Raw genomic sequence first — 27,102 nt, forward strand, 5'->3', positions numbered from 1 at the left:
ATCGATGAAGACCCTTCAGACACACATGCATATCATTGGTTAAAACTGCACGGATCTTCTGACCAGTGTCGGCTGCAAGTCTGTGATTGGACGTTAATCGGGTGGGGGGGGGGCCAACTCATCGAGGAAGTCTCTTCAAATGTTGCCTATCATTTAGTATAGGAAACCCGGGTGGGGGGGGCAGCTCTTCGGTGAAATTTGAGGGGGCCAACTCATCGAGGAATTCGGTAGAAGGTTGCATGGACTAGGGGATAACCTTTCGAGATAAAGAACTTTATTCGAAGATTTGGCAATGACAAATATGCGAGACCGGATTAAAGTTTAATCATGAAGCTGCAATGACCTCCGCGTGCATCTTCATATCGGATTACCACAAGTAATATTTAATACAGGTATTGTATTCGAAGTACATGCAATTGAGCGCCAAGGGTGACGCCAGAGACTGAGCCCCGCGTGTGCTCAGCTGGAATGGACTACAACAACCCGAAGCATGAAACGCCCCATTCTAAGCTCTCGTGCAAGTGTATTTTCATTCGAAGCTGGTATGACGGCTCTTCATCTTCACTTGAAAAACCTCGAGAATCAGAGAACCATTTTGGCAAGTTCAGGTTTTTCAGGCTCGTTCTGGAACTTGGCTCCCGATAATGACGCGCAGTGCTTCCTTAAAAGGTCGAAAAGTGGGCTTCAAACGAACATGTTCGGACGTTTCACACATGTTCCCGACTATTAGCACGGGTCAAATCAACCATTTTTAGCCTCGAGAAACAGGCTCTCGAGGTTTAACCGGTTTGCAACAAATTGGGGGGGGCTTGGTTCGCTTCATCTTCGTTCCAGCTGAGTCCGCGTGGTCGGTAACACCCAAGCGCTCTAATTTGTCTTCCTCACGCCTTGACACTGTTAATAAACGACATCGTCAAAAGCAGTTTTAAATAGTTTAAATATAAACACTCAGTGTTCGCAGCGAGGGTTAAGCAGCCTTTTCGCATCTGTCGTGCTATTCCAGAAGCAAGCAGGCTTGATCAGCCATGATCTTTCATAATATGCCGCCGCCCATACCACCCCGTTTAAAAAGTGAAATGGCATCACGGAGCTTTATTTTGCAAATGCCGGGTAGAGTGTTTGCAGCCGAGTCAAAACGAAGCATTTTGAAGTACTCCGTACTTTTGATAATACGATTTAGAAAATCTACGCGGGGTTCGTCCGGCTTGTTACATAGTTCTACTGCTGGCAATATAGTACATGTATCGATTTCTGACTGCAGTACCGTATTCCTTATGTGATTGGCGACAGTCAAATTCTTGAGGTGGTCCAGCCTTTCTGCCAGCATAAAAGACACCTGCATAGAAAAAACTATATAACATGCTCAAAATTATATTGGTCGCCAAGCACATAAAGCGCAATTTAAATCAATTTGATTGGCTGCTGGATTTGTCACTATAATAATGACCGAGTGTCGCCAATCACATACGGAATACGGTAAGTATGAATACCTTAAGATTTTAGATAGCAATGTGACGAACAAATGTAAAAAGAGTATAGAGTGATCGCCGTCGTTGTGATTAGAAAGGAAAAAGACTACCGGAGGATATCAGCGAAAACATATACGTGTAATACATTCAAGTCTGTGTTTCCAGTGAATAAAGCATAAAATTGCAAAGCTATATTTTTAACTCTACACGTATTTAAAGAGCGTAATTTACGGTACGTTACCTGTAGGTCGTACAGTACAAGCTAGATTTTAATACTAACACCAGCCAAGATTATCACAGTTGGACAGCGACGGCAGGGGCGTCTACAATGGTGCTCACATGTCAACACACGCTAACCAACATGTGTCTCGAGTGCCATTGAGAGCTTTTCACAGGTAACTAACGCACACTGAGAAGCTCTGGATTATTACGTCGATAATACAATTACAGACGATATCTCTGTTTTGAAATCCCCAATAGTAATTCAGGATCCCCCCAACATACATACTTAAGATTAACTGACCTATTTCCTCTCATTTGTAAACAGTAATTCGAAAATAACGGATTTTGTTAGTTAGTGGTAAGTAACTATTGATTTGGTCCGTTCTGTCAAGTTCGATTTTAAATTGATAGCAGTGACATCCTCTTTGATTTCCCACAAAAAGAGGCGGTAAACGTTCCATCCTCATTGCATGTAAATGCATTGCCAGCCAGCCGACCCAATTTGTGAGATCTGAGTCTAACTCGGGAAAGCGAACCGAACGGTGCGACTTTGTAGTCAGAGCTTTCAATGGTGTGACTTCGACTAGGCGTTCCTGCTTCAGGATGTTTCTTATCGTTGCCTGTGACACAGCGCGCTGTAGCTGAAACACGTTTTGAGCCCAAAACGCGAGCTGGACCTGGCTCAATGATGGATTCTTGGGGCAGATCTGTCGCCGCTGTTCATTCGCTAGCCTATTTCGCGACGTGGGTGGGGCCTTAGTGGGCAAAGGTGCACACGATTTTGCAGTGTTGGGCGTGGAATTGATAAGGGCCATCGCAAGCCGCTAAAAAGTTGCGGTGGACGTCGCGTTTACACGAGCGCGGAAAATACAAGATCTAAAAAATGTGTCCTGCCGACATTGGGTTTTGCAACGGATAATAAGGTCACAAAATTCTATTTAACAAGGTCAGTAATTTCCAAAATATCGAGACGTACAACGTGAAACAATTTTCTTTATTTGTAGAATAACTGGATTTTCACATCCTGTTACGATTTTATCAGCGGAAATTCCAAACCGGTTGGCTAGTATCCCAGCCTTAAATACGATTCCAAGTGGCTTGAGGTGGTTGTAACGGTATGTGAAAGACTCCGACACTTCCGGCAGGAATTGACAATACTTTCTACAAAAGAAAATATGTTTGCGAGTGGAGAAACTCTGGCTTAAAAACCAGGAATTGCATGATTTCAGCTGATGCCTGGGTACGAGATACGACCATTCCAGCGTCTCGATACGAGGTACAGCGCGATGTAGCTTACTCTACGCATTGGTGTCAAGCGGCCGTTCACAATGTGAGCCAAGACGACAGACAAGTTGATTGTACTAGCCATCTTCTCGGTAAACAACTTCATGCCCATGATGATGTACAGATCTTTCGCTCGAATGAGGACGTCACTCCCACCTAGCAGTACAAACCCTTCATCCCTTACAGCCTTCGAGGACGTGAGGAACAAGAGCGTACCGTCTTCTCTTGTCTGAGTAATTAGCGTGTTGTAGTAGTAGTACATGCCTAGTGGGCCTCAGCAGCCGTAGCCTTCGAACGACGTCATTTGATCATGTGCCCGTTTATCAGCAGGCTCATACTCATGCCGGTATTGACGATATTGTACCATCCGTAAGCAATCGGGTACACTAGGAAAATAACCAACCCCACGTAATGTTGCATCAAGGCATTTAAAGTAACGTTACATTCGCTAGCATTCTGTGGCCAAGACGACGAAGAAGCCACCATATAGTGCGTCGGATCTCCTCTTGTGAGACTCCACAAGAAGGTGGATAAAGATCCAACCATCCACGCCATTCGAGAGAAATAGTAGGCGTCATTATTTGCCATTTTTGGCCACAAAGTAACGGCAGCACGCACGTCCAGTTGATGCAGCAGAATGAAGCTCACACCGGCAACGTATACGATTTTCTTGTCGTAGATAGCTCGAAGTGCACTGTTACTGTTCCCACGAAGGTACATGATGTCAAAGACTTGGTAATACAACACATACACGAGCTGTACGGCAATGATACAGAACGTCGGTAGCCGTAAGAGTTGCTGAATCAAATGATACGTATTTAATGCCCCATTGCGCGCATTGACAAGGATCATAAACACCAATAATGCCAGTGCTTGGGCAGCCACTACAAACGTAAATTGCAGTCTGGGTAGAGTGATTGATGCTCCTGCAATCCGATACAGAATAACATTCACGTACTTGCTGTCTTGATAAGGTGTAGCAATCTCCAGTTTATCAGCCAGTGTCGATCCACAGGTATTTGATGCGATAATTCTGTCAAAACTCTGCCTCTTTTTGGATGGAATCGTGAGTCCTTGGCCTGTACCTTGCTTGGATACCACGTAGAACATCCGCTCGCGTACTGAAGTCGGCATGTCCATAAAATCAAACCACTGAGTCGTCGGACCTTTAATTGCGGCAATGAACGCTCCTGACATACCTCGAATATCACTAAGATCGGGAATGATCTGCAATTTATTCTCGTTTACACAACTTGGAGGTTTTTTCAGTCCAACAAAAACACTTTCTCGACCGTTTTCTACCCATGTTCCAGAAGCTACCAGTCCTCCAATGTCCGCTGGAGTTACCAAGACTTGGACATACAGTACTGTACACTCACAAACTCAGAGCCATTACGACAGAGTCCATAGGCACTCACACCACCTTGATGTCCCGTCATTAGGATGCATTCCGGTCCATTAGAGTCCAAGATAGAGCACGCTCCATTCGAGAAAGTAGATTGGTTTAGAAACGTAAAATTCAGGAAACTTGTGGGTTTCTTCTCCTTCTGTGGGTAACGTTACCACGAGACTGCAGTTGCGTTGTTGTTCATAGCGCATTTAAGAACCCAGTCTCTAAGAAATAAGCAGGAGCGAACGACGCATTCTTCTTCACGACAGTGCCAATATCGTCCGTGACTAGTTCTGCATCAATAGATCCGTCAAAAAGTGGGGCAGACGTGATAGCAAGAGCCAAATAGAGTAGACAAATGCCGACGGAAACACGAGCTCGAGACGCTTCAGCTGGTCGCGCGTGCTTGATTGTTACGGAACAAGAAGACACTAGCTTGAGCGGTTGCAGCTCCCGAATGCTCATCGGCACGACGTCATTCTCGAGTAACTGGCGACGACTTAATCTTCGCGTTATCTCTTGAAATCTTTTAGGGATATTGCTCACTTTAGAGCTCACGACGATCGGTCTGCGGGAAGCAGGAATACCGTCAGCGGTCGGAGAGATTGGCGTGATCGTGCCACCCTTGCCCATTGCTCGCTTCGTCACGAAGTATGTTCTAAGTTGAGTTAAAAGTGGAACTGACCGGCTCACATCTGTTTTTTTTTTATTTACAATAAAGGAGGACGGCCCTGTTGTTAGGACATCTAGCTACCAATTCAACATGTCCACGGCAACCTGATGAGCAGGGGTCTGTTTGGCTTCAAGCAGACACTCGAGACAGAAGAGCATGGACTTTTGCATGACATCGGCGCCGATACCGACCGAGATCTTCTTGTTCACTACGCATTTACCGCACAAAACGCGTCGGCAGACGTGGCACGTGCCACCGCGTTGAAGTAGTAGGTTTCCGAGCCTGTTGAGACTGCGCGTACAGTTGGCGCAGTGACCGGCCGATCCGAGACGGCCGTGCGTCGTGCGAGCAGATTTTTTCATCAACCACGTGAGTTTGTAGGCGTTGGCGCACTCGATGGAATTCACGAGAGCCATAAGGTTTTCGGCGTATGCCGTGGCTGCTACATTGACCGGCACGTCTCCATCTAGCTCCAGGAACGCACGAGAGAACATCTCGACGGACCGGTGACGGGGGTCTGCAGGTGGTAGGCCTGTGTTCGCGAACGTCTGGCACCCGGACATTTGACCACGGATGCAATCGGACGGGCGTGGAAGCTTCAACACGTCCGAAATATCTACAGATTGACGCACACCGTAGGCGACCAGCTTGCCCTTCGTGTCTTTCATGAGACCTGACGCCTCGAGAAACAGGAAATCACGGGCCTGGCTGAACCGGCCGTACGACTGGAGCCCCCACTTCAACCCGATAAAGTTGAGCGGGTGCTCCGCGTCCGGGTGTACGAGAACCGCAAGCAGACGCGAGTCCTCTAGCTCCGTTCCCAAGTACGAGTTGCGCATCATAGCGTGTGCCTCGGTGTCGGCTAGCATGCCTAAAGCGGCGTCTTCGGCTGTGCCGGTAATGATGCCGGACAGCACGACGGCCGGCGGTCGCGACGTCTTTTTAAGCCGGAGCCGATCACTGTCACCTGATGAAGCAGACGACGCGGTGCCCGTGAGTTTGTCCATGGTTGACCGATGCGTAGCCGAGTCTGAGGACGACGACGATGCCAACACGTCCGACCGGTCATGGTGCGTCACGCCGCCGTGCAACGCGCGACGCGACCGGTAGGCGCGGACGTCGTCTTTGGTTTTGACCAGCTTCCACGCCTCTTTGTCAAGTTGACGTCCGCCGGCTGCGAACGCTCCACGGAGCTCTAATGTGTGCTGGATCACCGCGTCCACCTCGGCGATTAAAGCCGCCCGTCGTTCGGGTGACAGCTGGACGTCTGGTAGTCCTGCTTCTGGGAGACTGAATCTGCCCATAACGATCGGCTTGTGTCCTCAAGGTTGTTTCGGTGAATGGAGATTGCTGTCGGGGTCGACCGGCCCAAAGGCAGAATAGGGCGTTGTGTGTCGACCTAAGACTTTCGAAGAGTGTGACGGAGACAAGAACGAAAAGAGTGGTGGGACGGCGACAATTGCCAGCGCTCTGTCACTGGCATGTGCACTCATGGAGTGATGTCTGCCTCTCGGCGTGGCGTCGCGACTGACTGGCCATCTGGGGCGTGTGACGTATATGGCGGACATCTTGAAGCGATGGATAAAGCTCAAATCCGTGAGGATGGAGGAAGTGTGCGTATGGCGAGTTACAACTACAGAGTCGTCTAGTCGAGCGGAATGGCGTTCCTACAACACAAGTACAACGTCACGACAGCTCTTGCAGCAACACAATGGGCTTATAGCACCACAACGAGTGCCACAAGAAGCAAGTCTAGAAGGGTCGATCGTAATCTATTCGTGATATATTTCAGAAACCTCGAAACTTACGATTCCACTTTGACAAAATTTGTGATAGGAGAAGGCACATTCTGCGACGATTCGATCGAAACAAAGAGACTTGAGAGATAAATAAATCAAGACAACACAGATGCAGGCGCTTGTACCAGCACCGCTAGTGAAGATCTAACGCCCCTATCGCCTCCATCCCCTCCTGCCACACGCCATAGCTACTCTCGAGCTCACAATTCGAGGTTGTGCAAAGAGCTATTACGCTCTAACCTCCGGCAAATTCAACGCATGGAAGAGAAGTTGCAGATGCTGACTCATCACTCGGAGAAGCTAATACAAGCTCGGGATGAGCTCGCCTCAATGCTCGCCGAAGAGAAAGGTGATGCAACACGCCTAGCAGTTGCAGTTGGGGCCGTCGCTTTGGACTGAGGCTACGTGATGTCATACAGTTTGATGCTGGAGGAGTGCTGCAATATAATGCTTGATAGGCACTAGTGAGTCAGCGTTAAAAGTGAAGCACGTTAATCTATTCGTTGTGATGCAAAACCAAACAGCTTTATTCTATTCCATTAGTGTTGCAAGCAGAGCTTTATCCGTAGCATTCACTATTCGATCGAGCTTGTTGGATCGAGTTGTCACTTCAGGCTGCGAAAGAATCATCCAAAGTATTGTGAGTCTCATGGCAGCAACATCATCGCGTGTGACAGCAGTTCTGGAAAAGCTGAAGCTATCTCTCAGTATCGCATACGCCTGAGCAATGCACAACACACCACACGACGTTCCGTCTGGTTTTTTTGGAGCGTCAAGCCATACTGCGCTTGATTCTAGCGGTGACTCGGTGAGCCGCATAGAGGAATTATGCCAGTTTCGCAGAAACGGTGCCACAGTCACTTCGTAAGTATCTTCCATCGCCGTTGCACAAAGGCTCATAGCAGTAGGGGGTGAAGGTGGGTGGATCATGACGGTAGTTCATGCGCACCATGATTATTCCCCAGTGGTTGTTGTTCAGGTGAACGGGCATAACAGCGTAATGGTACATCGAAATGCGCCCTACTGGAGTTATTGGGCAACCCATCGTCGGAGCGTAGGAGTCGATAGCAAAACATTCACCAACTGAGTTGCAGATACAGCGGAGGCTGAAGTCGATGATAATATCACTCAGCATCCGGTCTCTTGCCAACATGCCGACCAAATGGTCCACCTTGACAGTGGCATCGCCACCCGACAACCGAAACATGGACCCAAGGCATGCTTTGCCAAGAATTCTCGCGACATCTTCTGCAAATTCTTTGTGTTTTTCACCAGACTCACTAGGTAGCATCCCGTCCGTGTCCGTCTCTTCATCAAACAGTTCTGGGGTTGACAGGGTTTTTTCCACTTTGTCGAGAGAACCCAATCCATATCTGCCAGCCAAGCTTCGCACTTCCGACGGATCTCGTAGAACGCCTTCATGCGGTAGACAGCGCCACTAGTTCACATTTTAATTTGCATCATGTATCCAATACAAGCAACATTATAAGCAACATAGTAAGCAACACAATGAGCAACACAGCATACAGACAACAAACCTGGTGAACTTTGGAGTGCCTCCAGGAAAGAACGCGATGATCTCGTTCGTGGTACCTTCGGGGTGATCGGCTTCCGAATCGCTACCGAAATAGCTGGATTTCTTTCGTTTCATCTTCTCCGCTTCGACCACTGCGTCCAGCTTATTCACTAGGTGCTTAGGAATGACGAAGTTGTAGTCGTAGTCATCGGCGCATACATACGAACGCTGACAGCGCGCAGAACGCGCTCCCATGAAGTCGTCGTCCATGATGACTGGATAGTTTGCCATCAGCTCGCTAACGTGATACCTGTCCTTAGTATTTGGAGCCCACTCCAGTAGTCGAGATAGACATGGCACGCGCTTGTCAGGAAGTTCAATGGCTGCCAGTTTCTGTGGCTTCGAGGATGCCGCCAAGCGAGCTTGCTTTTTTTTTTCTCTCGTTGTGTCGAGGCTTAGATTGGGGAAACCTTAACACGTCTATCTGGCCTGGCTCCCGCGCCTTTTGCTTTGAGAGCTTGGCGTCTCTTGTATGGACCACTCGCTTTGTTCGGAGCTCCACAGTTTTAGATGGCTCACATTTGGCTGGAGGCGACTCCATTGTTTGCCGCCAATCCTGTGTCAGTGTCTGCGCCGTCGTTGTAAGACCCGAATTAGGTCTTTCATGGTGATTTAGCATACATTCTGCTTTGACTCTACACCTTTGCCAATCCAAACTGGTGGTAGTGTAAACCAAAACGGAGTGAAGTAACCGAAGTAACATCTAAATTTGAGGAATAATTTTACAAAATTAGTTTTTAGAGCAATGTAGATTTAGTGTAGTGCAAACTGGCAAGAACGCGAGTGACACATCCAGCAATACGAACTACGGGCGCGCTGCGGACTGGATAACACACAAAGATTTAAGGGGGCGTGAACCTGCGTATGGGCGCCAGAACACGAGAGTGTGGGTGCACACAGTGACCTCTCAGCTTGTACAGCCTGCATAATTATCGATAGAGGGACCAAGACGGCCAGCAACCCGATTAGACAGAGTACATCAAGGATGAGAGCTTTGGGCTGCGCTTGCAGATGTTAACCGGCCGTGGGGAATGGAAGGAGAGGGGTTGCAGCTCTGAGTTTGCGTCTCAAAAACGGCGCATCAGCGATTGACGTGCCATCAAGCGCTCGTGTTGGGGCTCCTTGCCTGGACGGTCAGCGTTAAGAGGAGTTCGTACACTGATAACGGCGTCCGGTGCGGGGCGCTCGTGGCTATAGCCAATGCACTAATGTAATGTACGTGGTGCATGTGCAGTACTGTAGAAGACAAGATACTCTTATCGAGGCGACCATCGAACAAGATATACTTTATCATTTTGCTTTACACTAAATCCGTATTGGTCTGGATTAATTTTGGGGATTTCTAATTTTTTAAAAAAATAAATTTCTAAATAAGGGACACTCCGTTTTGGTTTACACTACCACGAGTTTGAATTGGCAAAGGTGTAGACGATGATGTGTGTACAGCCGCAGGTGCAAAAGAAAACTCTCCGTTCTTTTCTTCTTCAAGCTGTCGAATCAACTTCATTGACTCCATTAGATCGGCGGGTGTAATTTCAGATGCACTTTCAGATGCACTATCACTCTCTGAATCGTCGCTGTCGTCGCCCGACTCTGAATCGGAATCCGCCATTTTCTGCGATGACGTGGTGTCCCTTTCTCGCATACCCCTGCGTACTATTTCCCGCCATGACTGTAGTGCCATGTAGAATTTTGGGCTAGATAGTTGAGATAGATAATCCAGCACAGGTTCAAATACAGCTTTGGCGTAGCAGTATTTTTCTTCAGAAGACAGAACGACAACATTCGCACGCTCACGACGCCGCATTTTTACGTAAATCACGCGTTTTGACAGGCGAGAAGTGTCGAGGTTGTTTCTCCAGCGGGACTGTTCTCCTGCTCCCAAACTTTAGACTCTTGCTCAACTTGTGCTGCTTCAAGAGACTCCTTTTTTGCTTCAGCGCCGTGTGTTGCTTTGTGTGTTGCTGGGCATTGAGTAAAGTCGCTGTGCGAGGATGACTCGGGTGTATCTTTCAGCTTGTCTTGAACTGACTGCAACGACGCTATCCCACGGCTGAAGGCTTCATCAAGCTTCGCCATTTCTGTCATGCTCCAACGTGGCCGAATACTCGAAGCCGGCATTTTTTCAAACTGGTGTTTTTGCGCGGCGATATACATCAGATGCTGGCAAGGTAGATGGTAGGTGCAATAAAATAGGCAGGGACAGCTCCACTGTAGACGATGATGTGTGTACAGCCCGCAGGTGCAAAAGAAAAACTCTCCGTTCTTTTCTTCTTCAAAGCTGTCGAATCAGCTTCATTGACTCCATTAGATCGGCGGGTGTAAATATCAGATGCACTTTCAGATGCGCTTTCATTCTCTGAATCGTCGCTTCCGTCGCCCGACTCTGAATCCGCCATTTTCTGCGATGACGTGGTGTCCCTTTCTCGCATACCCCTGCGTACTATTTCCCACCATGACTGTAGTGCCATGTAGAATTTTGGGCTAGATAGTTGAGATAGATAATCCAGCACAGGTTCAAATACAGCTTTGGCGTAGCAGTATTTTTCTTCAGAAGACAGAACGACAACATTCGCACGCTCACGACGCCGCATTGTTACGTAAATCACGCGTTTTGACAGGCGAGAAGTGTCGAGGTTTTTTCTCCAGCGGGACTGGTTCTCCTGCTCCCAAACTTGAGACTCTTGCTCAACTTGTGCTGCTTCAAGAGACTCCTTTTTTGCTTCAGCGCCGTGTGTTGCTTTGTGTGTTGCTGAGCATTGAGTAAAGTCGCTGTGCGAGGATGACTCGGGTGTATCTTTCAGCTTGTCTTGAACTGACTGCAACGACGCTATCCCACGGCTGAAGGCTTCATCAAGCTTCGCCATTTCTGTCATGCTCCAACGTGGCCGAATACTCGAAGCCGGCATTTTTTCAAACTGGTGTTTTTGCGCGGCGATATACATCAGATGCTGGCAAGGTAGATGGTAGGTGCAATAAAATAGGCAGGGACAGCTCCACTGTAGACGATGATGTGTGTACAGCCGCAGGTGCAAAAGAAAACTCTCCGTTCTTTTCTTCTTCAAGCTGTCGAATCAACTTCATTGACTCCATTAGATCGGCGGGTGTAATTTCAGATGCACTTTCAGATGCACTTTCACTCTCTGAATCGTCGCTGTCGTCGCCCGACTCTGAATCGGAATCCGCCATTTTCTGCGATGACGTGGTGTCCCTTTCTCGCATACCCCTGCGTACTATTTCCCGCCATGACTGTAGTGCCATGTAGAATTTTGGGCTAGATAGTTGAGATAGATAATCCAGCACAGGTTCAAATACAGCTTTGGCGTAGCAGTATTTTTCTTCAGAAGACAGAACGACAACATTCGCACGCTCACGACGCCGCATTTTTACGTAAATCACGCGTTTTGACAGGCGAGAAGTGTCGAGGTTGTTTCTCCAGCGGGACTGTTCTCCTGCTCCCAAACTTTAGACTCTTGCTCAACTTGTGCTGCTTCAAGAGACTCCTTTTTTGCTTCAGCGCCTGTGTGTTGCTTTGTGTGTTGCTGGGCATTGAGTAAAGTCGCTGTGCGAGGATGACTCGGGTGTATCTTTCAGCTTGTCTTGAACTGACTGCAACGACGCTATCCCACGGCTGAAGGCTTCATCAAGCTTCGCCATTTCTGTCATGCTCCAACGTGGCCGAATACTCGAAGCCGGCATTTTTTCAAACTGGTGTTTTTGCGCGGCGATATACATCAGATGCTGGCAAGGTAGATGGTAGGTGCAATAAAATAGGCAGGGACAGCTCCACTGTAGACGATGATGTGTGTACAGCCGCAGGTGCAAAAGAAAACTCTCCGTTCTTTTCTTCTTCAAGCTGTCGAATCAACTTCATTGACTCCATTAGATCGGCGGGTGTAATTTCAGATGCACTTTCAGATGCACTTTCACTCTCTGAATCGTCGCTGTCGTCGCCCGACTCTGAATCGGAATCCGCCATTTTCTGCGATGACGTGGTGTCCCTTTCTCGCATACCCCTGCGTACTATTTCCCGCCATGACTGTAGTGCCATGTAGAATTTTGGGCTAGATAGTTGAGATAGATAATCCAGCACAGGTTCAAATACAGCTTTGGCGTAGCAGTATTTTTCTTCAGAAGACAGAACGACAACATTCGCACGCTCACGACGCCGCATTTTTACGTAAATCACGCGTTTTGACAGGCGAGAAGTGTCGAGGTTGTTTCTCCAGCGGGACTGTTCTCCTGCTCCCAAACTTTAGACTCTTGCTCAACTTGTGCTGCTTCAAGAGACTCCTTTTTTGCTTCAGCGCCGTGTGTTGCTTTGTGTGTTGCTGGGCATTGAGTAAAGTCGCTGTGCGAGGATGACTCGGGTGTATCTTTCAGCTTGTCTTGAACTGACTGCAACGACGCTATCCCACGGCTGAAGGCTTCATCAAGCTTCGCCATTTCTGTCATGCTCCAACGTGGCCGAATACTCGAAGCCGGCATTTTTTCAAACTGGTGTTTTTGCGCGGCGATATACATCAGATGCTGGCAAGGTAGATGGTAGGTGCAATAAAATAGGCAGGAACAGCTCCACTCGAAGTCGTTACACTGGAAAATGCTTCCTTGCGTGCTTATTAGCCATTGACCCACGTCACTTAGTCGTTTGGCAAATGTGTTCTGAGCCAAAATCACCATAAGATAATCCCACTGGTCCCGCACTTTCGCTAGCGTGTCGTCGTTCATGTGTTTCGCCAAAAGAGAAAGAAACGTGGGGACCCGAACTGGTTGGCGATCAGTGGTCGAGTGCTTGCGCATGGCAGCGACCTGCTGTCGAATAACCGTTGACTGGTGTGCCAATACACCACTAATCGTGAAGTCGATTCGCGGTTTCTTCCCAAGAAGCAGCTTTAGCTGATTCCAATTAGGCTCGATGCGGTTGGGTCGTCGTGTTACCAGCAGTGAAGCATTTTCCTCGAGCGTGGCTTTGCCCACATGGAAACTACATGGTTTCCAGTTTCTTTGGAAAATACTCCAAGCAGCTTGGGGCACGCTTCTTCACACCTCCGGGTAAACACGTCTACTTCAGCGTCAAACCTAGACTGTGAGTTGCTGGAGACATAGGTAATAAATAAAATAAGCAACACAGAAAGCAACACAACATTAAAAATTCTTACCAATAAATCAATTTCGCAAAGGCAGTCTCCATCGCATCTCTTTGAGCCATCTTCAGATCATATTTGGGACGTCGGCAGACCTTCCGCCAATACGTCAACGCGTGAAATTGACACAGAAGTATCTTAGCGTTCGGGAAAGCTTTCTCAAGAACCCGCCATTCGACAAAGTCCTTATCGATGACGACACTTTGAACACTGCGCCAAGTCGGGTTTTTCCGCTTGAAAAATTCGATGATGTACTTCATCGTAGCTGCCTTCTGATCAAGAGCAAGGAAATCAATAACTGGAATTCCTCTTCCCGTTGCTGATGTTGCAACAAGACTGCCTATAGAACGGTGACACATTTTAGTTAATTTTTTAATGTTTTTTTCATCAGAACTACAAACAACTGAGTTGGACATACCTAAATGGTACCCCAGATTGTTGGTCCATGTGTCCAGTCCATGACCAAGCTGTCTCCCCAGGACTCGAAGCATGTCTTCTGAATTGACGATTGCATCGCAATGATGCAGTAATATCAAGCTGATCCTGGACGAGAAGTACATCATTACCACTATCCTCGTCGGCAAAATTGCCCAGGATAACCTTGGATCTCTCAGTACTCGACTCGCCGAGCACTTGCTGCACAAGATTTCTTGTCAGCTGAGGCGTAAGCACCATATCTGTATCCGAAATCATATCAAAATTATCATTAAATTGAAAAAAATACGTCAGAATAAATATACAACTGCAAGTGGCCTAATAGTAGCACCCACCTAGCTTGTCCGACAAGTATCGATTAATGTCAGCCGTGCGCGTCTTCATCTCGGTCAAAAGACCAAGTTCTTGGCGGACTTGCGGGGTGAGTGGCATTGACTTCGCCCCACGATACGAGTCGTAGATTGTTTTATTGGTCTTGTGGTTGTGTAGCGATATCTGTGAATCAATCAGATATTAATATCTCTTTCTAACAGGGTACTTAAACAGAGACTCACCTCCGTTCCTGGTGCAACGATCACTTGCCATGTGGCTTGACCATCCACGACGACACGCTCAGAGCGAACGAGGAAACCTGCTTCACAACCGGTAAAGCGTAAATCGTAGTCACGGCGGCCTTTGCCGCGGGATTCTTGTGACGATCCGTGAGTGCACCACATCCGCTTAAAACTGTGCGTCATCTTTAATGGAAGCTGTGTAATTCCATGTCGGCTACAAAATCATACACCCATACATAATGTAAGAAAACACAAATATAATCAAACAATGAGTTCATGTACCTGTTGTACTTGGCCCGGGTTTCCGAGCTTCTAACCCGGTAACACAAGTAGTTCTTCGCCGCGTAATCCGCCAGTATGTCATTGAACTCACTCCAGTCTTTAAATGCTTTCTTCGGGAGCTTCGGCACATAATTTGTCACTGATGTGTGGGATTTCTTCATGGTTTCCCGAATTTGCCAAGTTTTCGTTCGACGTGTAGGCTTGCGAGCTGTGTGGACTTGCGCAATTGGCTTGGGAACGGGATCTGTGCTTTTACGAGTCTTCTTAGCTGTCGGGTCTGTACTCATTTCTGGCTCGTCGATCTGGGAATGAACCCGTTTTTTTGTGTGCTTTCTTTCAGATCCCGAGCCTTTAACAATAAAGCAAAAATATTTGTAGCAACATATGAAGCAACACATAAGCAACATAGTCAGCAACATAACCAACAGCATACGCAGTAACTTAACAAGCAACACAAATGTAAACGTACACAAAGTGAGTTCCTGATTGGTTTCATTGAGGTTGACTTTGTGTAGTACGGTCCCGCCGGCGTCACGAATCGCAGTATTGGCATCCGCTGTGCCATTTTCGACAGTGATTTCCGTGGCACCATCGATTGCCTTAATGTGCCCCTGTCCAGATACCGGCTTCATGTCGTCTTCAGCAGCTGTATGACAGCTCGCAACCTCTTTCTCGGCCTCCTCTCGCGCAGCTTTCTCGGCCTCCTCTCGAGCAGCTTTCTCGGCCTCCTCTCGCGCAGCTTGCACAAAGCGTAGAATGGATGCCTCACAACCTAGTAATTAAGAGCAGTGACAATTAGTTTTTTCAGGTAACGTAACTGACTTGGCGTACCCGTCACATGTTGTTCGCCATCGCACTTCCTTTTGTCGTCGAAGTCCTCTCCATCGTTGGCTTCCTTGGCATTGTCCGTATTGTCTTTGAGCCTGTCGATGCTGGTTTCTGCGTGACGTCCTTGATCGACGGTCCGAATAGTACTGAGGATATCTTCGAGAGCATCGTCCCGTCCGTCGGCAGGATCGCGCTCCGGGTCATAATCCTTATCATTGTCATCGTCCACTGCAAAGCCTTGGACAGCAAACACGTAGTCGATGGGTTTACGCTCGCGTAGGGTAGCATTTGGCGCTTGTGTGCTCGTGTCGAACGGCCCAGAGGACGCATCTTGCGCTTAATGCAACGCAAAAACAAAAGAAACAAAGCGGGTAAGCAGACACGATACACTACGTCACATGGCAACAGCTTACCCGACGTGTTCTGCCCGGGCGCGCTTGCAGGCTTGGTTACCATTGGTCCAGGCGAAGAGTACGTAGCTGCATCAGTAGCTAAAAGTGACATCAGCGTTGTGTTGGTAAATCGATTTAGAAACTTAATACAAACGCGACTTACCAGGTGCGTCGATTCTCAGCGAGCTCGCGCGTGGTGGCTTCGACGGTCTCCCCTTCTTCTTCGTCACGTCCTTCCCTCCCTTAGCTCTCGTCGCTGAGCTTAAGGGGCGCGCGTTTGCCTGCCAACCCTTCTTCGCTGGTGTCATAATAGCTGGAGGCTGGTTTCTCGTGTCTTTATTCAAAATACAAAAATGGGAGGCTGGAAATGATTTGGGGGGGATCGTACTTAAGTGCGAAAACTGGATCTTGCGAATTTTCAATTTAGTCGGAAATTTTCACAGTAAAGAAAACGTAGATAAATTACGTAGCAACACAACAACCGATTGTGTTGCTCTCAACCTGATGTCGTGACGTTGTAGTTGTGTTGTAGGAACGACTCCGAGTCGAGCGCCATCATAGAACCACAAGCAGCTCCTTGGCTGCAAGACTCGGAGTCTTACTTCAGTGTGGAATCCACTTCAAGCGGACAGCTCACTTCTTACGCCTATCCATGGCTGCACACGATGCATCAGGCACCTGTGGCCATCGCTGAATTTCAAGATACATGTAGTTTTTTGGCTGAAACCCCTCAGTGCTCCTGCAAGTAATCCACTTTTCAAGCGACACCGTCGCACCGTGATGACAACTTTCCGACAATTAAGCGGCAGCTGAAGGTGACACGTTGACCCGCACACCTTGTTGGTGACTCAAGATTCTTGAGTCAAGATCACGGTTCTTGGTGCCGACGATTTGAAGCTTTGGGATTTCAGCTACAGTCCGCCCTGTGTGATATGCGCTCAGTAGCCTTCGTTGGCCAGCAATACTCGGTCATGCTAATAGCAACAACACCCGAGCAGGTCGCCGTTATTGAGGTCTCTGCATGTACAGTACTTCGTGCGTACAGATTGGTTTGTTGTCTGACAATTCCTGGCAGCACTAGCGCTGCAAACAAGACACAAAGTGTTGTCAATTGGACTCAACAGAGACGCAGGATAACTTTAATTATCCTGCGGGTAGCGGATCTAGAGCAATATCGTTACGAGTGCCGTGCAACAGATTTCGAGCTTATAATCGACGCTCAAAAGGCCTTTTCTTCATGGTGAAGCTCACAACCTTTCGTCCCGGCGTTGAGCAGGATTCGCTCGCTCCACCTCTACACCTGTTTGGCTTGTTTCTCGCCGAGATTGCTGCTTCTGTGTTGCAGAAACGCCTTGCTCAACAACTTGACCATTAGAGCTCTTCAACAACGAGTCGTGAGCTCTTCGCGTACTTGGTCAAAATGATAAAACGGCATCCATGCTGTCGTATTTCGTATCAATAACGAGGAATGCGAGCATTCACGACATTCATATTCGTTTGGAGCTGGATTCAATATCTATCTACACAGGTGCTGGCACACGTTAGCGACGAGTTTACCAGTTGAGCTTATCGATGGCCACATTCCGTGCTGGGAGGGACTTGGCCTCCAGCAGACACGACAGGCAGAAGAGCATCGACCTCTGCAGAACTTCAGTGCCAAGCCCCACACAGATCTTCTTACTCACGGAGCACTTGCTACAGAGCACACGGCGGCAGATCTGACACGTGCCGCCACGCTGCAGCACCAGCGTACTGAACTTGCTCAGGCTGCGTGTGCAGTTAGCGCAATGGCTGGTTGTTGTCATGCGGCTCAAAACGCTGCCGGTGCCGGGACGCACCTGTTTCGTTGCCTGCTTCATCAACCACGTAAGTTTGTGACCATTGGCGCACTCCATACTGATGGAAAGGGCCATGAGCTTCTCCGCATACGCAGCAGCCGCCACGCTGACAGGGAGGTCGCCATCCATCTCAAGGAACGCACGTGAGAACTGCTCGACCGTGTTGTGACGCGAAGCACTCGTCTCAGTCCTGTTTCCGAACGTCTGACAGCCGGACATGTTGCCACGAATAGTGTTCGGCGGACGCGGCAGATTAATGATGTCGGACACGTCGACAGACTGGCGGATGCCGTACGCCACGACCTCCCCCTTGGCATCGGTCGTGAGAGCGGAGCCCTCCAGAAACACGAAGTCGCGGGCCTGACTGAAACGGCCATACGACTGCAAGCCCCACTTGAGGCCGATGAAGTTGAGTGGGTGCTCAGGTGTCGGGCGTATTAGCACAGCAAGCAGACGCGCGTCTTCGAGCTCCGTGCCCAGATATGACTCGCGCATCTTGGCGTTCATCTCCGTGTCGGCGAGCATACCCAACGCCGCGTCCTCCGCCGTCCCATCAATGACACCGGAGATGACGACGGCAGGTGGTCGGGCCGACTTCTTCTGTTTGCGGAACTGGTTTTCGCTACCTGATGAGGTAGACGACACGAGGCTAGCAATCTTGTCCATAGTTGATCGCTGCGAGCTGGAGTTTGACGAGGAAGATCTCGAGACGACGTCAGCCGTGTCGGCGCGTGAATCGGTATTATCCGCGATGCCGTGCAGTGCGCGACGCGAGCGGTACGCGCGGACGTCGTCCATGGTTTTGACGAGCTTCCAAGCGGACGTGTCAAGCTGCCGTCCGCCCGCTGCAAAGGCACTTCGCAGCTCGAGAGTATTTTGCACGACTGCGTCCACCTCAGCCAGCAGAGCTACTCTACGCTCGGGGGTTATCTCGAACGGGGGCAGATCCACCTCCTTGACATTAAACTTGGGCATCGTAAATATCACTTGTCGACGACGCGCAGATTCTTTTAATGAGGGCTGTTCTGACCGTGGTGCCTGTGAAGAAGTTCAGGCATCAACACTCTCCAGGTGGAAAGCACTGGCTGGCACATCAATCGCCTTTATCTTGCCTGCTGCCAGTGCGATGTGCGTCAATATCAATTGCATGTCAGTGGAGACTTGAGCGCACCGTCCACGCCCGGATCTACAACACGTGTCAAGCTCGGCGTTCTGAACATTGGAGCGTCGATCGACGCCGACTCATGGCTATCTAAGAAAGACAAAATCTTTGAGTGATTTCCTTGAGAAAAGCAAAGCCAAACTTGACGTGAGGTTTGAAATCGGGTTGCTCGAACGCGAGCGTCATAGCATATCTGAGACTTGTCGTTCTGTTGGACCGGCACGATTTGGTGTGAGCTGGCGGCACCAGCTCACAGCCAGTGGCGCTGGTAACTTTTTACATAAGGCATTACCAAACAGCCAGGTTTTCAGCTGGCTGAGGCTAATGGAGGCATCTGCTGCTTTCCAACTTTCTCAAGCGTAAGCTCCTTGTAGGTTGTGGTATTTATCTGCAGCATCTGACAGGTTCCTCTAGGTCTTAGCTTTGAGATGGGATCTCTAGCGCTACCGAACATAAATTCAGCACAAGTGTTCAGCAACCTTGAACTCTATCGAAGTGAATCACTGAAGTTTGCTTGATGACTTTGGTTGAAGTGGCCACATATTTGAAAAATTATGTAAAGGATCTGGCATGGCCGGAGTTCAGGTTTGATATTGTGAAGGCGACGAACGCTTTTTTTCGAACACTAATTCTCGTACACGAAATGCGCGAAACCATACTTGACGGTTAGTGCTCTCGGTACTTTTAAACGTACGCGTGATCACTCATAGCCGGCGCCGGCTCAAACCGACAGGCCGATTACTTGTCAGCGCGGGCCAGAGAAATAATCTGAGCGTCCGGTTCCAGCACGCACAAGCAACTTTCTTCGTCGTCTTTTCGGTTTCAAGTCGTCACGAACGTTGCTTTTTTTTTAAGAAGCAGCTTCTCGCATTTTGGTCACTCTTTAATAGGGCAGGATGTTTGTCTATGGGCGTACATATACAAATCGAGGGGAAGGTCACTTCAAGCGAGCTGCAGTCATCGCATCTTCAATTTGTCCAAGAGCTGGTTCTTTCGCGATGTTCTCATCTCGACTATACCGGTATCTTCACCACGCAATTTCAAGAAACTTTTTCTGCTGAAATGTTTTTTTTTAAATTGCTATGAATTTCATATCTATCCAGAGAGCCCTACACGACTACTTTACTCAAGCGTCCCACGAGGTCAATGTAGCAGCTTTGTGTAGCCCATTCATTGAGAGCTACACCCTCTCAGTCTAACTACGGGGGAATAACTACCACTTTTGCTGGTCCACGGCCACTTCGCGAGCCGAGATGTGCTTCGCCTCCAAGAGACACTCGAGACAGAAGAGCATCGACTTCTGCATCACCTCGTTACCGATACCGATCGAGATCTTCTTGTACACCGAGCATTTGCCGCAGTAAGAGCGACGGCAGACCTGGCACGTGCCCCCGCGCGATAGCAGCAGGTTAGTGAGTTTGTTGAGACTGCGCGTGCAGTTGGCACAGTGGCTACTTGTGCCGTGGACGCTCGTGCCCGGACGAGCCTGACGAGAAGACTGTCTCATCATCCATGTGAGCTTGTAGGCGGTCGCACACTCCATAGTGTTCACGAGCGCCATGAGCTTCTCAGCGAACGCCGAGGCGGCCACGCTCACCGGCACGTCGCCGTCCAGTTGTAGAAACGCTCGAGAGAACATTTCAGCCGAGTGATGACGCGAACCGGCAACGGGAACGCCACTGTTGGCGAACGTTTGGCACACGGACAACTGGCCACGAAGCACATCTTGAGATCGCGGCAACGTCAGCACGTCCGATAGATCCGTCGACTGGCGGATACCGTAACCAACCATCTCGCCACGTGAGTCCTTAGTGATACCTGTGGACTCCAGAAACACGAAGTCTCGTGGCTGACTGAAGCGGCCGTACGTCTGTCGGCCCCACTTGATGCCAATGAACGCGAACGGGTTTTGCGGCGTTGGACGGGCTAAAACATACAGCAAACGGGAGTCCTCGAGCTCTGTGCCTAGATACGACTGGCGCATCATGCAGTGCTGTTCGGAATCCGCCAGCATACCCAAAACGGCATCTTCGGCCGTGCCGTCGACGGTACCGGACAGCACCACGGCAGGTGGGCGCGCAGACTTCTTGGCACGGAGACGGTCGCTGTCGTGGGAAGAAGTGCTAGAAGCAGTGAGCTTGTTCATAGTCGTTCGAGAGCTGTTAGACGACGATGACGAAAGCGCGTCCGACGTCTCCGTACGCGTCTCGGACGGATCCACGCCGTGCAATGCGCGACGCGAGCGGTACGCGCGCACATCGTCCTTGGTCCTCACGAGCTTCCACGCCGACGTGTCGAGCTGGCGGCCGCCAGCGGCGAAAGCTGATCGCAGCTCGAGCGTGTTCTGAACAACCGCCTCGACCTCGGCGATCAATGCAGCTTGACGCTCCGGGGAAAGTTTGAGCTCCGGCAACGCCACATCATGCACATTAAACTTGGCCATCCCTAGTCAAAGTGACCGAACAACTTAAGGGCTCTGAGTCGTTTGTGTAAATGAAGACGACGAAGTGCGAGCACGACGACAACGAATCTTTTTTGCATACAACCTGCGTGGCTCCCATCGATCGCCCTTATCTCGTTGCGGTACTATAAACAGGGTCAGCGATGCGCACTGTCTGCATTGCGCAATGGAACCAAACATGCCTTTGGAACGGCACCTATCCTATGGGGGTGCCACCATTAGAGTTCAATATAAACGGATGCGCATAGTACTACATAGATTCATCCACTACGGTAGTTGAGTTTATCAAATAGAGAGCCAAAAGTATGCGGATTTATCGGTGGACTAGGCAAAATGTATCTTCAACGACGTTTGGGGGAAGGAGCAATGGATTGCAACGCTTCAAACCTTGGCGTATGCCATGGAATTCATTTGACTAGTGTGGCCAAAGTGTTGCATGTGCACTCATGTGGGTGCGAACGCCAGAGTTTGTCGCCAGCGATAGCATTCTTGACGCCTAAGAAATTGGTCAATGTCTGCTGTGTTCGATCGCTCCTCGTCTCCACGTTTTGTCTTTGTGTGCCTTAACCTTCAGTGCAAAAATTCGGTGCGATCACACACTTTAGAGCTCGTTCCAGAACGAGGTGACGGATTCAAGGCGAGCATGGAGCACTTGAAACTCCATTCTTTGCGAGGACGAAGATGTCTCTGTCGACTGTCGTGACCTCGTTTGGAAAGGCTGGTGGCGACTGACGGATGGATAACAAGTTGAAAGGCTCTCAGGGTTGACAGGCTCGCAATGCTTGGAGGCCTCACTATCCAATGCGCCTGGATCGCGCGCTCCGTCCAGAACCGTCGCCTGCCGCCACTTGTCTGGGTGAAGCTTCTTGTTTAGAGCTCAAAAAGCCCAAGAAATTCTTTGAAAACGCGCTGCTCTCTGTCCTGGTATCTCAGCCTTCGTCAAATGTGTCTCTTGTTTTCGCGAAAACGCCATGTTAAGAACCAAGCCCGAAGCCGCCTTTGAAAGACAACTCCATGATGTCGGAAAGCTCAAGTTGAGTTGGGCCATCGATAATGCCCGCAATCAACGAGCGATCCAGCGCAGTTCGCTCTTGTCGTCGCCTTCTCGACAATTGATTCAGAAGCTCTAGTACATGTACTCAGTGCGAGCTCCACGCGTTTGATCCAAGTAAAACAGCGAGCAAGCACAAAACATGAAATGATACAGTGCTGTACAGGTACAGCTTTCAGTGGTGATGTAAGCTGCCCACGCTCAATGTGACGATGCACGGGTGCCTCTCCAATTACTAGCTTCGCCTTCAGCAGTGTAGACAAGTGTTGTGTGCATCCTGTAGGGCGGAATGGTGTGAGAACGACACTTCAGCAATACCGTCGCGTTGCTGCCGTGTTGCTAACAACCACCGATCGTTGGAAACTCGGTGAGACAGAGTTTCGTCGCGGTAAAGCGACCCACCGAAGCCGGTACTGAACAAGAGGGGGCTATTAATACAGTACAGATATCTGGTTGCCGAGTCTGTTGGTTTTGTTTAACAACAAACCAGCCAGGCGAAATCAGCACTTTGAAAGAAGAAACCGATCGACAAGGTATCGGACGCTTGATTACACGAATGATAATGCTAACAGTATAGTAGAGCATATATACTACACAGCTCTGTGAGCCATCTCTCGGTGAGGTTGTTAGTCCCGTGGTGAGCCTACGCCATTTTCATGAGGTCCCCCCCCCCTCGCGTGACGAACACGGCACTTTCCGCTGCCGCAACATACAACTTCAGCTGAAATGTGGTGGGACTATGATGCAACTTAAGGCAAAGTGAAAATTGCAATGACTTGTAAAACTTTAAATTGCTTGAATTATTTAATCTACTTCGAAGTAAAAGTTTCCCATTACTACAGAACTTGTGAATGTACCGGTATTAAAATTACTTCGAGGTAAAAATGCAAAACTTTTATAAATTGCGCAAGCACTTTCAGGCAGTTTAAATTTTTGCAAAAGTCTTTACTTAAATATCAAAATAATGTACAGTACAGTAGTTTTAAAATTCTCTGGTGTGTGTTCTATAGCGCCTATGGGTTCATGTTCACTCCGCTTCAGACCCTGTCATTAATATGCTGCGCGGTCTTATCAGCGGCACGCCGACGCGTACGCGCGTGATCCAGCAGGCTCGTCGCTTCAGCCAGACCCCCACCGCCCCGCTGCTCAAGGTGCACACGAAGGCGGCGCGTCCCAGTGCCGTAATTGCCTTCAGGTGAACAAACCTAACATCCTATGTTAAATTATATAAGTTATATCTGACATCTGGATTTAAAGAGGTCTAGAGCTGGGAGAAACGCAGCGTACGTGGCGCCAAGCAGCTAATGGCAATGTACTGAGTTACTGGAAGTCCGCGGCCTTGGCAGCCACAGCGTGTGGCACCCTGGCGCTCCAGCCTACCGCTTGTGAGTCCAATAAGAGCAACGATAAGGACGAAGATCCCGTGGAAAAGGCCAAGAAAATGGTACAGGACGCATCCACTATCGTTATTGCCAAGCTCGCGGAGCTGCTACCAGAGGATTACAGTAATCTGCAGAAGAAAATGGACGAGTTCCTGGTCTCTGGCAAAGCTGGGCAGATCACCTGGGGTTTCTGTATGGGCGCGTGTTCTGGCTTTGCTTTAAAGAAAGTATCCAAGTTGGGGGCTGTGGCGATTGGGTCGATGTTCGTACTATTGCAATGTGCGAGTTACTCTGGATACGTGGACGTCGACTACAAGAAACTGGAGCGGGATTTCAAGAGCTATCTTGATATTAACAAGGTATGATACAGTGCAGTCGTGGGTTTGGTGCAGATGAGAGACTGATATTGTGCGATATTTTGTAGGACGGCGTGTTTGATACGAAAGACTTGGACTCCATGTACAAGTCGGTGATGAAAGTGCTGGAGTTCAGTCTCCCTGCTGGCAGTGGGTTCGCTGCGGGCTTTGTTTTAGGGTTTCGCTCAGGATAAAAAAAACTTTATCGTATTTTGCTGTTGACTTGAAATAGTAAAATTAAAAAAATACTACTTCAGCAAGCAACACGACACTACTAAATGAAGAACACAAAGTGCTTATTAGACGAAGCAAAAACTTAACAACAAAAGCCTCTCGCTCGGTGTCTCAACACAGGACGCCGAATATCCATGCGTCTAGTGTCCGCACCACTTCAGTTTTCTACAGGTCGACTTCGTTATTGCGGTGGCTCTGGTGCTGCACGACCGAGTGGGTGCGTTGCATCTGGTTGTTGGCTTGTGGCTGCAGCCCTCTTAGCGGTCGGTTGCCGTAGTAGTTGGCGTTGGACGGGGTCTCCTGCGCGTACTGGCGCGGGTCCTGCATCTTGGGCGTCGTGTCGTCCCCCAGCACGGCCATGGAGCCTCCTCGACTCTGGTGGTGGTTGTTGTTGTTGCTATTGTTGTAGTACTGTGGCTCGCCCCCCAGTGCGAAGAAGGCCTCGGAGCCTTCCCGTGCGTTGGTGGTCTGCACCGTGACCGTCTTGTCGTCCGCGCCGTCCCGCTTGAGCTTCCACGTGCGGTAGAAGATGTACACTTGGCGGATCATGAGACACACGAGCACGAGCACCTGCAAGCCGACAATCGCAAAGGCCACGCCCTCCCGAAGATCGTCCGGGATGCTCTCGGTGAAGCTCGTGGCGCTCGAGAGCAGGAAGAAGCTGAGGAAGAGCGCCGAGATCTTGATGATGATGACGAAGCTCGACGTCTTCTGCACGAACGCCGTCGGGTACGGCTGCTTGATCTCCAGGTACAGGAGGAAGGCGATGTGCAGCGCGATGAGCACGATAATCTGCCACAAGCCCTGGATCCAGACCATGCCCGTGGTCATGCCACACAGCAGAGCCAGCAGCAGCTTGGGCGCGAAGAAGAAGCGGCCTTCGAAGCTGTGCTCGTCGTACAGCGGCCCGTAGCGCGCGTGGAACTTCTTGTCGAAATGGTCTTTGGTCCCCAAGTCCCGCAGCTCGTCCTCGTTGTTCTTGATGACCACGACGCCGTACAGAATCGTCCCAAAGGCCAGACCCAGCAGCGCCAGGATCGCCAGGAAGAAACTCACGTCCACCGAGTCGTGGTCCAGGCAGTAGCAGATCTGGTACATGGCCGTGGCGCCGACCACATACTCGGACAGAATGAGGATCATCATGAGCACGCCGATGGCTTTATCCAGCCATTTCTTACTGAACGTGGGGAAGTCCTGCACCAAGAAGAAGCAGACGCCCATTGCCAGCGCGTACGCACCGAACAGGACGCCGACCATGCAGGCAATGCCGGCCACGGCCAAGTAGAACAACATGTCCGGGTCCACGCCGATAAGAGACGCGTACTTCTCCATGCCCTGCACACCGGTAGTCGACGTCGAAGAGCCCGAGCCGGAGCTGCCACTCGAGCTACTGCCGGTAAGCAGACGCCGGGACTGGTCCGTCGAGTGGTCATCCGACGACGAAGCGTTGTTCTTGCCGAACGGGAGGAAGGTGAAGGCTGCTGGAGCCATCTTCTTGCCCATGTTCTCCATGAAACGAGGCCGAGCGTCCACGTTCATCTGGTTAAGCATGATAGAGAACTGGCAGATATCCACAGCAGCCATTGTGATGCCGACACTGGCTGCGGCCGACACACCGGAGGCCACACCGGCAGAGGTGCCGCCAACGATGCCACTAGCGACCGACATGACACCACCGGCTACTACCGACACTGTTGCGGCACTGCTACCGATCGTAGTCGAGGCAATACCGGCTTTGTCAACATTTGACTTGGCCGTACCGTCAGGCCAGTGGTTCGCGTCTTCCAGACCCTTGTTTGCCGGCACCGAATACTGCGAGTTGGATGCCGTGCCGGTACCGCCGGCACCAGACGACGGTGTGTAGCTCGACACACCGGCACATTGACAGGAGCTGAAGGAATTGTCACTAGTGTAGTCACACTCAGTAGTAGCAGCAAACGTGAGGTTCGAAAACGGCTGCTGCACTGCAGTAGCGACAGACGCGGCCGCTTGGGTGCCGGCGTTACTCATGAGAGTTAGGAAGTCTAACCCTGCGTAAATCTCCGAGTTAATACCGTCCGATGCTGTGTAGTCCCACGTGCCGTTGTTGCAGGCCGGGAACCGGCACACCGACATGCATGTAGCCAAGTCCGATATCTCCGTGCCGGACGAAGTGCCGGAGTAGATTAAACACTCAGCGGACGCAGCAGCGGACGTCACATCCAGTTGGGTACCTCCACACGTGAGACCCATTGTAGACCATGCACTGTAGAAAGTAGAGTCACAACTAAACTCAATCGTCGTGGTAGTTGTCGTAGTGTTAGTTCCTACCACACCTGCCGTTCCGGTCATTGACGACGACCCGGTCATAATCGGTGCCATTGTTGCTGTTGTTGTCGTGCTAGCATTCGAGCTTGGCGTCTTAGGTGTCGACGTCGGCGTCTTGGCCGTCGGAGGCGTGGCTGTGGTAGCTGTCGGCGCAGTGGTAGCCGTCGTAGTCATGCCGGTGGAGCCCGAAGCTTCCGTCGATACCGCTGTCGACACGCCGGCAGTTCCGGCAGTCGTCGTGGTTCCGCCGGCCTCGCCGGCCT

At 49.9% G+C, this 27,102-nt stretch overlaps 7 protein-coding genes across 7 annotated transcripts; 1 reads left to right on the top strand and 6 right to left on the bottom strand.

Moving 5' to 3' along the window:
- Positions 1-2,916: 2,916 nt before the first annotated feature.
- On the bottom strand, positions 2,917-3,395 carry PITG_15680 (uncharacterized protein; the record flags this gene model as incomplete). Its single annotated transcript, XM_002897916.1, has 2 exons — positions 2,917-3,248; positions 3,314-3,395. 2 exons carry the CDS (start codon positions 3,393-3,395, stop codon positions 2,917-2,919), a joined length of 414 nt encoding a protein of 137 aa, XP_002897962.1.
- Positions 3,396-3,423: 28 nt separating this feature from the next.
- On the bottom strand, positions 3,424-4,830 carry PITG_15681 (uncharacterized protein; the record flags this gene model as incomplete). The annotated part of the gene is made up of 4 exons (XM_002897917.1): positions 3,424-3,478; positions 3,526-4,312; positions 4,375-4,502; positions 4,583-4,830. 4 exons carry the CDS (start codon positions 4,828-4,830, stop codon positions 3,424-3,426), a joined length of 1,218 nt encoding a protein of 405 aa, XP_002897963.1.
- A 285-nt stretch (positions 4,831-5,115) lies between these two features.
- On the bottom strand, positions 5,116-6,342 carry PITG_15682 (uncharacterized protein; the record flags this gene model as incomplete). The annotated part of the gene is made up of 1 exon (XM_002897918.1): positions 5,116-6,342. The coding sequence occupies one exon, from the start codon at positions 6,340-6,342 to the stop codon at positions 5,116-5,118; it is 1,227 nt and encodes a 408-aa protein (XP_002897964.1).
- An 11,259-nt stretch (positions 6,343-17,601) lies between these two features.
- Positions 17,602-18,861, bottom strand: PITG_15685 (uncharacterized protein; the record flags this gene model as incomplete). Its single annotated transcript, XM_002897919.1, has 1 exon — positions 17,602-18,861. One exon carries the CDS (start codon positions 18,859-18,861, stop codon positions 17,602-17,604), a length of 1,260 nt encoding a protein of 419 aa, XP_002897965.1.
- A 1,388-nt stretch (positions 18,862-20,249) lies between these two features.
- On the bottom strand, positions 20,250-21,491 carry PITG_15686 (uncharacterized protein; the record flags this gene model as incomplete). Its single annotated transcript, XM_002897920.1, has 1 exon — positions 20,250-21,491. One exon carries the CDS (start codon positions 21,489-21,491, stop codon positions 20,262-20,264), a length of 1,230 nt encoding a protein of 409 aa, XP_002897966.1.
- A 2,112-nt stretch (positions 21,492-23,603) lies between these two features.
- Positions 23,604-24,346, top strand: PITG_15687 (uncharacterized protein; the record flags this gene model as incomplete). Its single annotated transcript, XM_002897921.1, has 3 exons — positions 23,604-23,755; positions 23,818-24,301; positions 24,335-24,346. 3 exons carry the CDS (start codon positions 23,616-23,618, stop codon positions 24,344-24,346), a joined length of 636 nt encoding a protein of 211 aa, XP_002897967.1.
- Positions 24,347-24,697: 351 nt separating this feature from the next.
- On the bottom strand, positions 24,698-26,764 carry PITG_15688 (uncharacterized protein; the record flags this gene model as incomplete). The annotated part of the gene is made up of 2 exons (XM_002897922.1): positions 24,698-25,919; positions 25,971-26,764. 2 exons carry the CDS (start codon positions 26,762-26,764, stop codon positions 24,698-24,700), a joined length of 2,016 nt encoding a protein of 671 aa, XP_002897968.1.
- Positions 26,765-27,102: the final 338 nt, after the last annotated feature.

This window comes from Phytophthora infestans, genomic scaffold (genome assembly GCF_000142945.1).
Source record: "Phytophthora infestans T30-4 supercont1.40 genomic scaffold, whole genome shotgun sequence".
Classification (NCBI taxonomy): domain Eukaryota; phylum Oomycota; class Peronosporomycetes; order Peronosporales; family Peronosporaceae; genus Phytophthora; species Phytophthora infestans.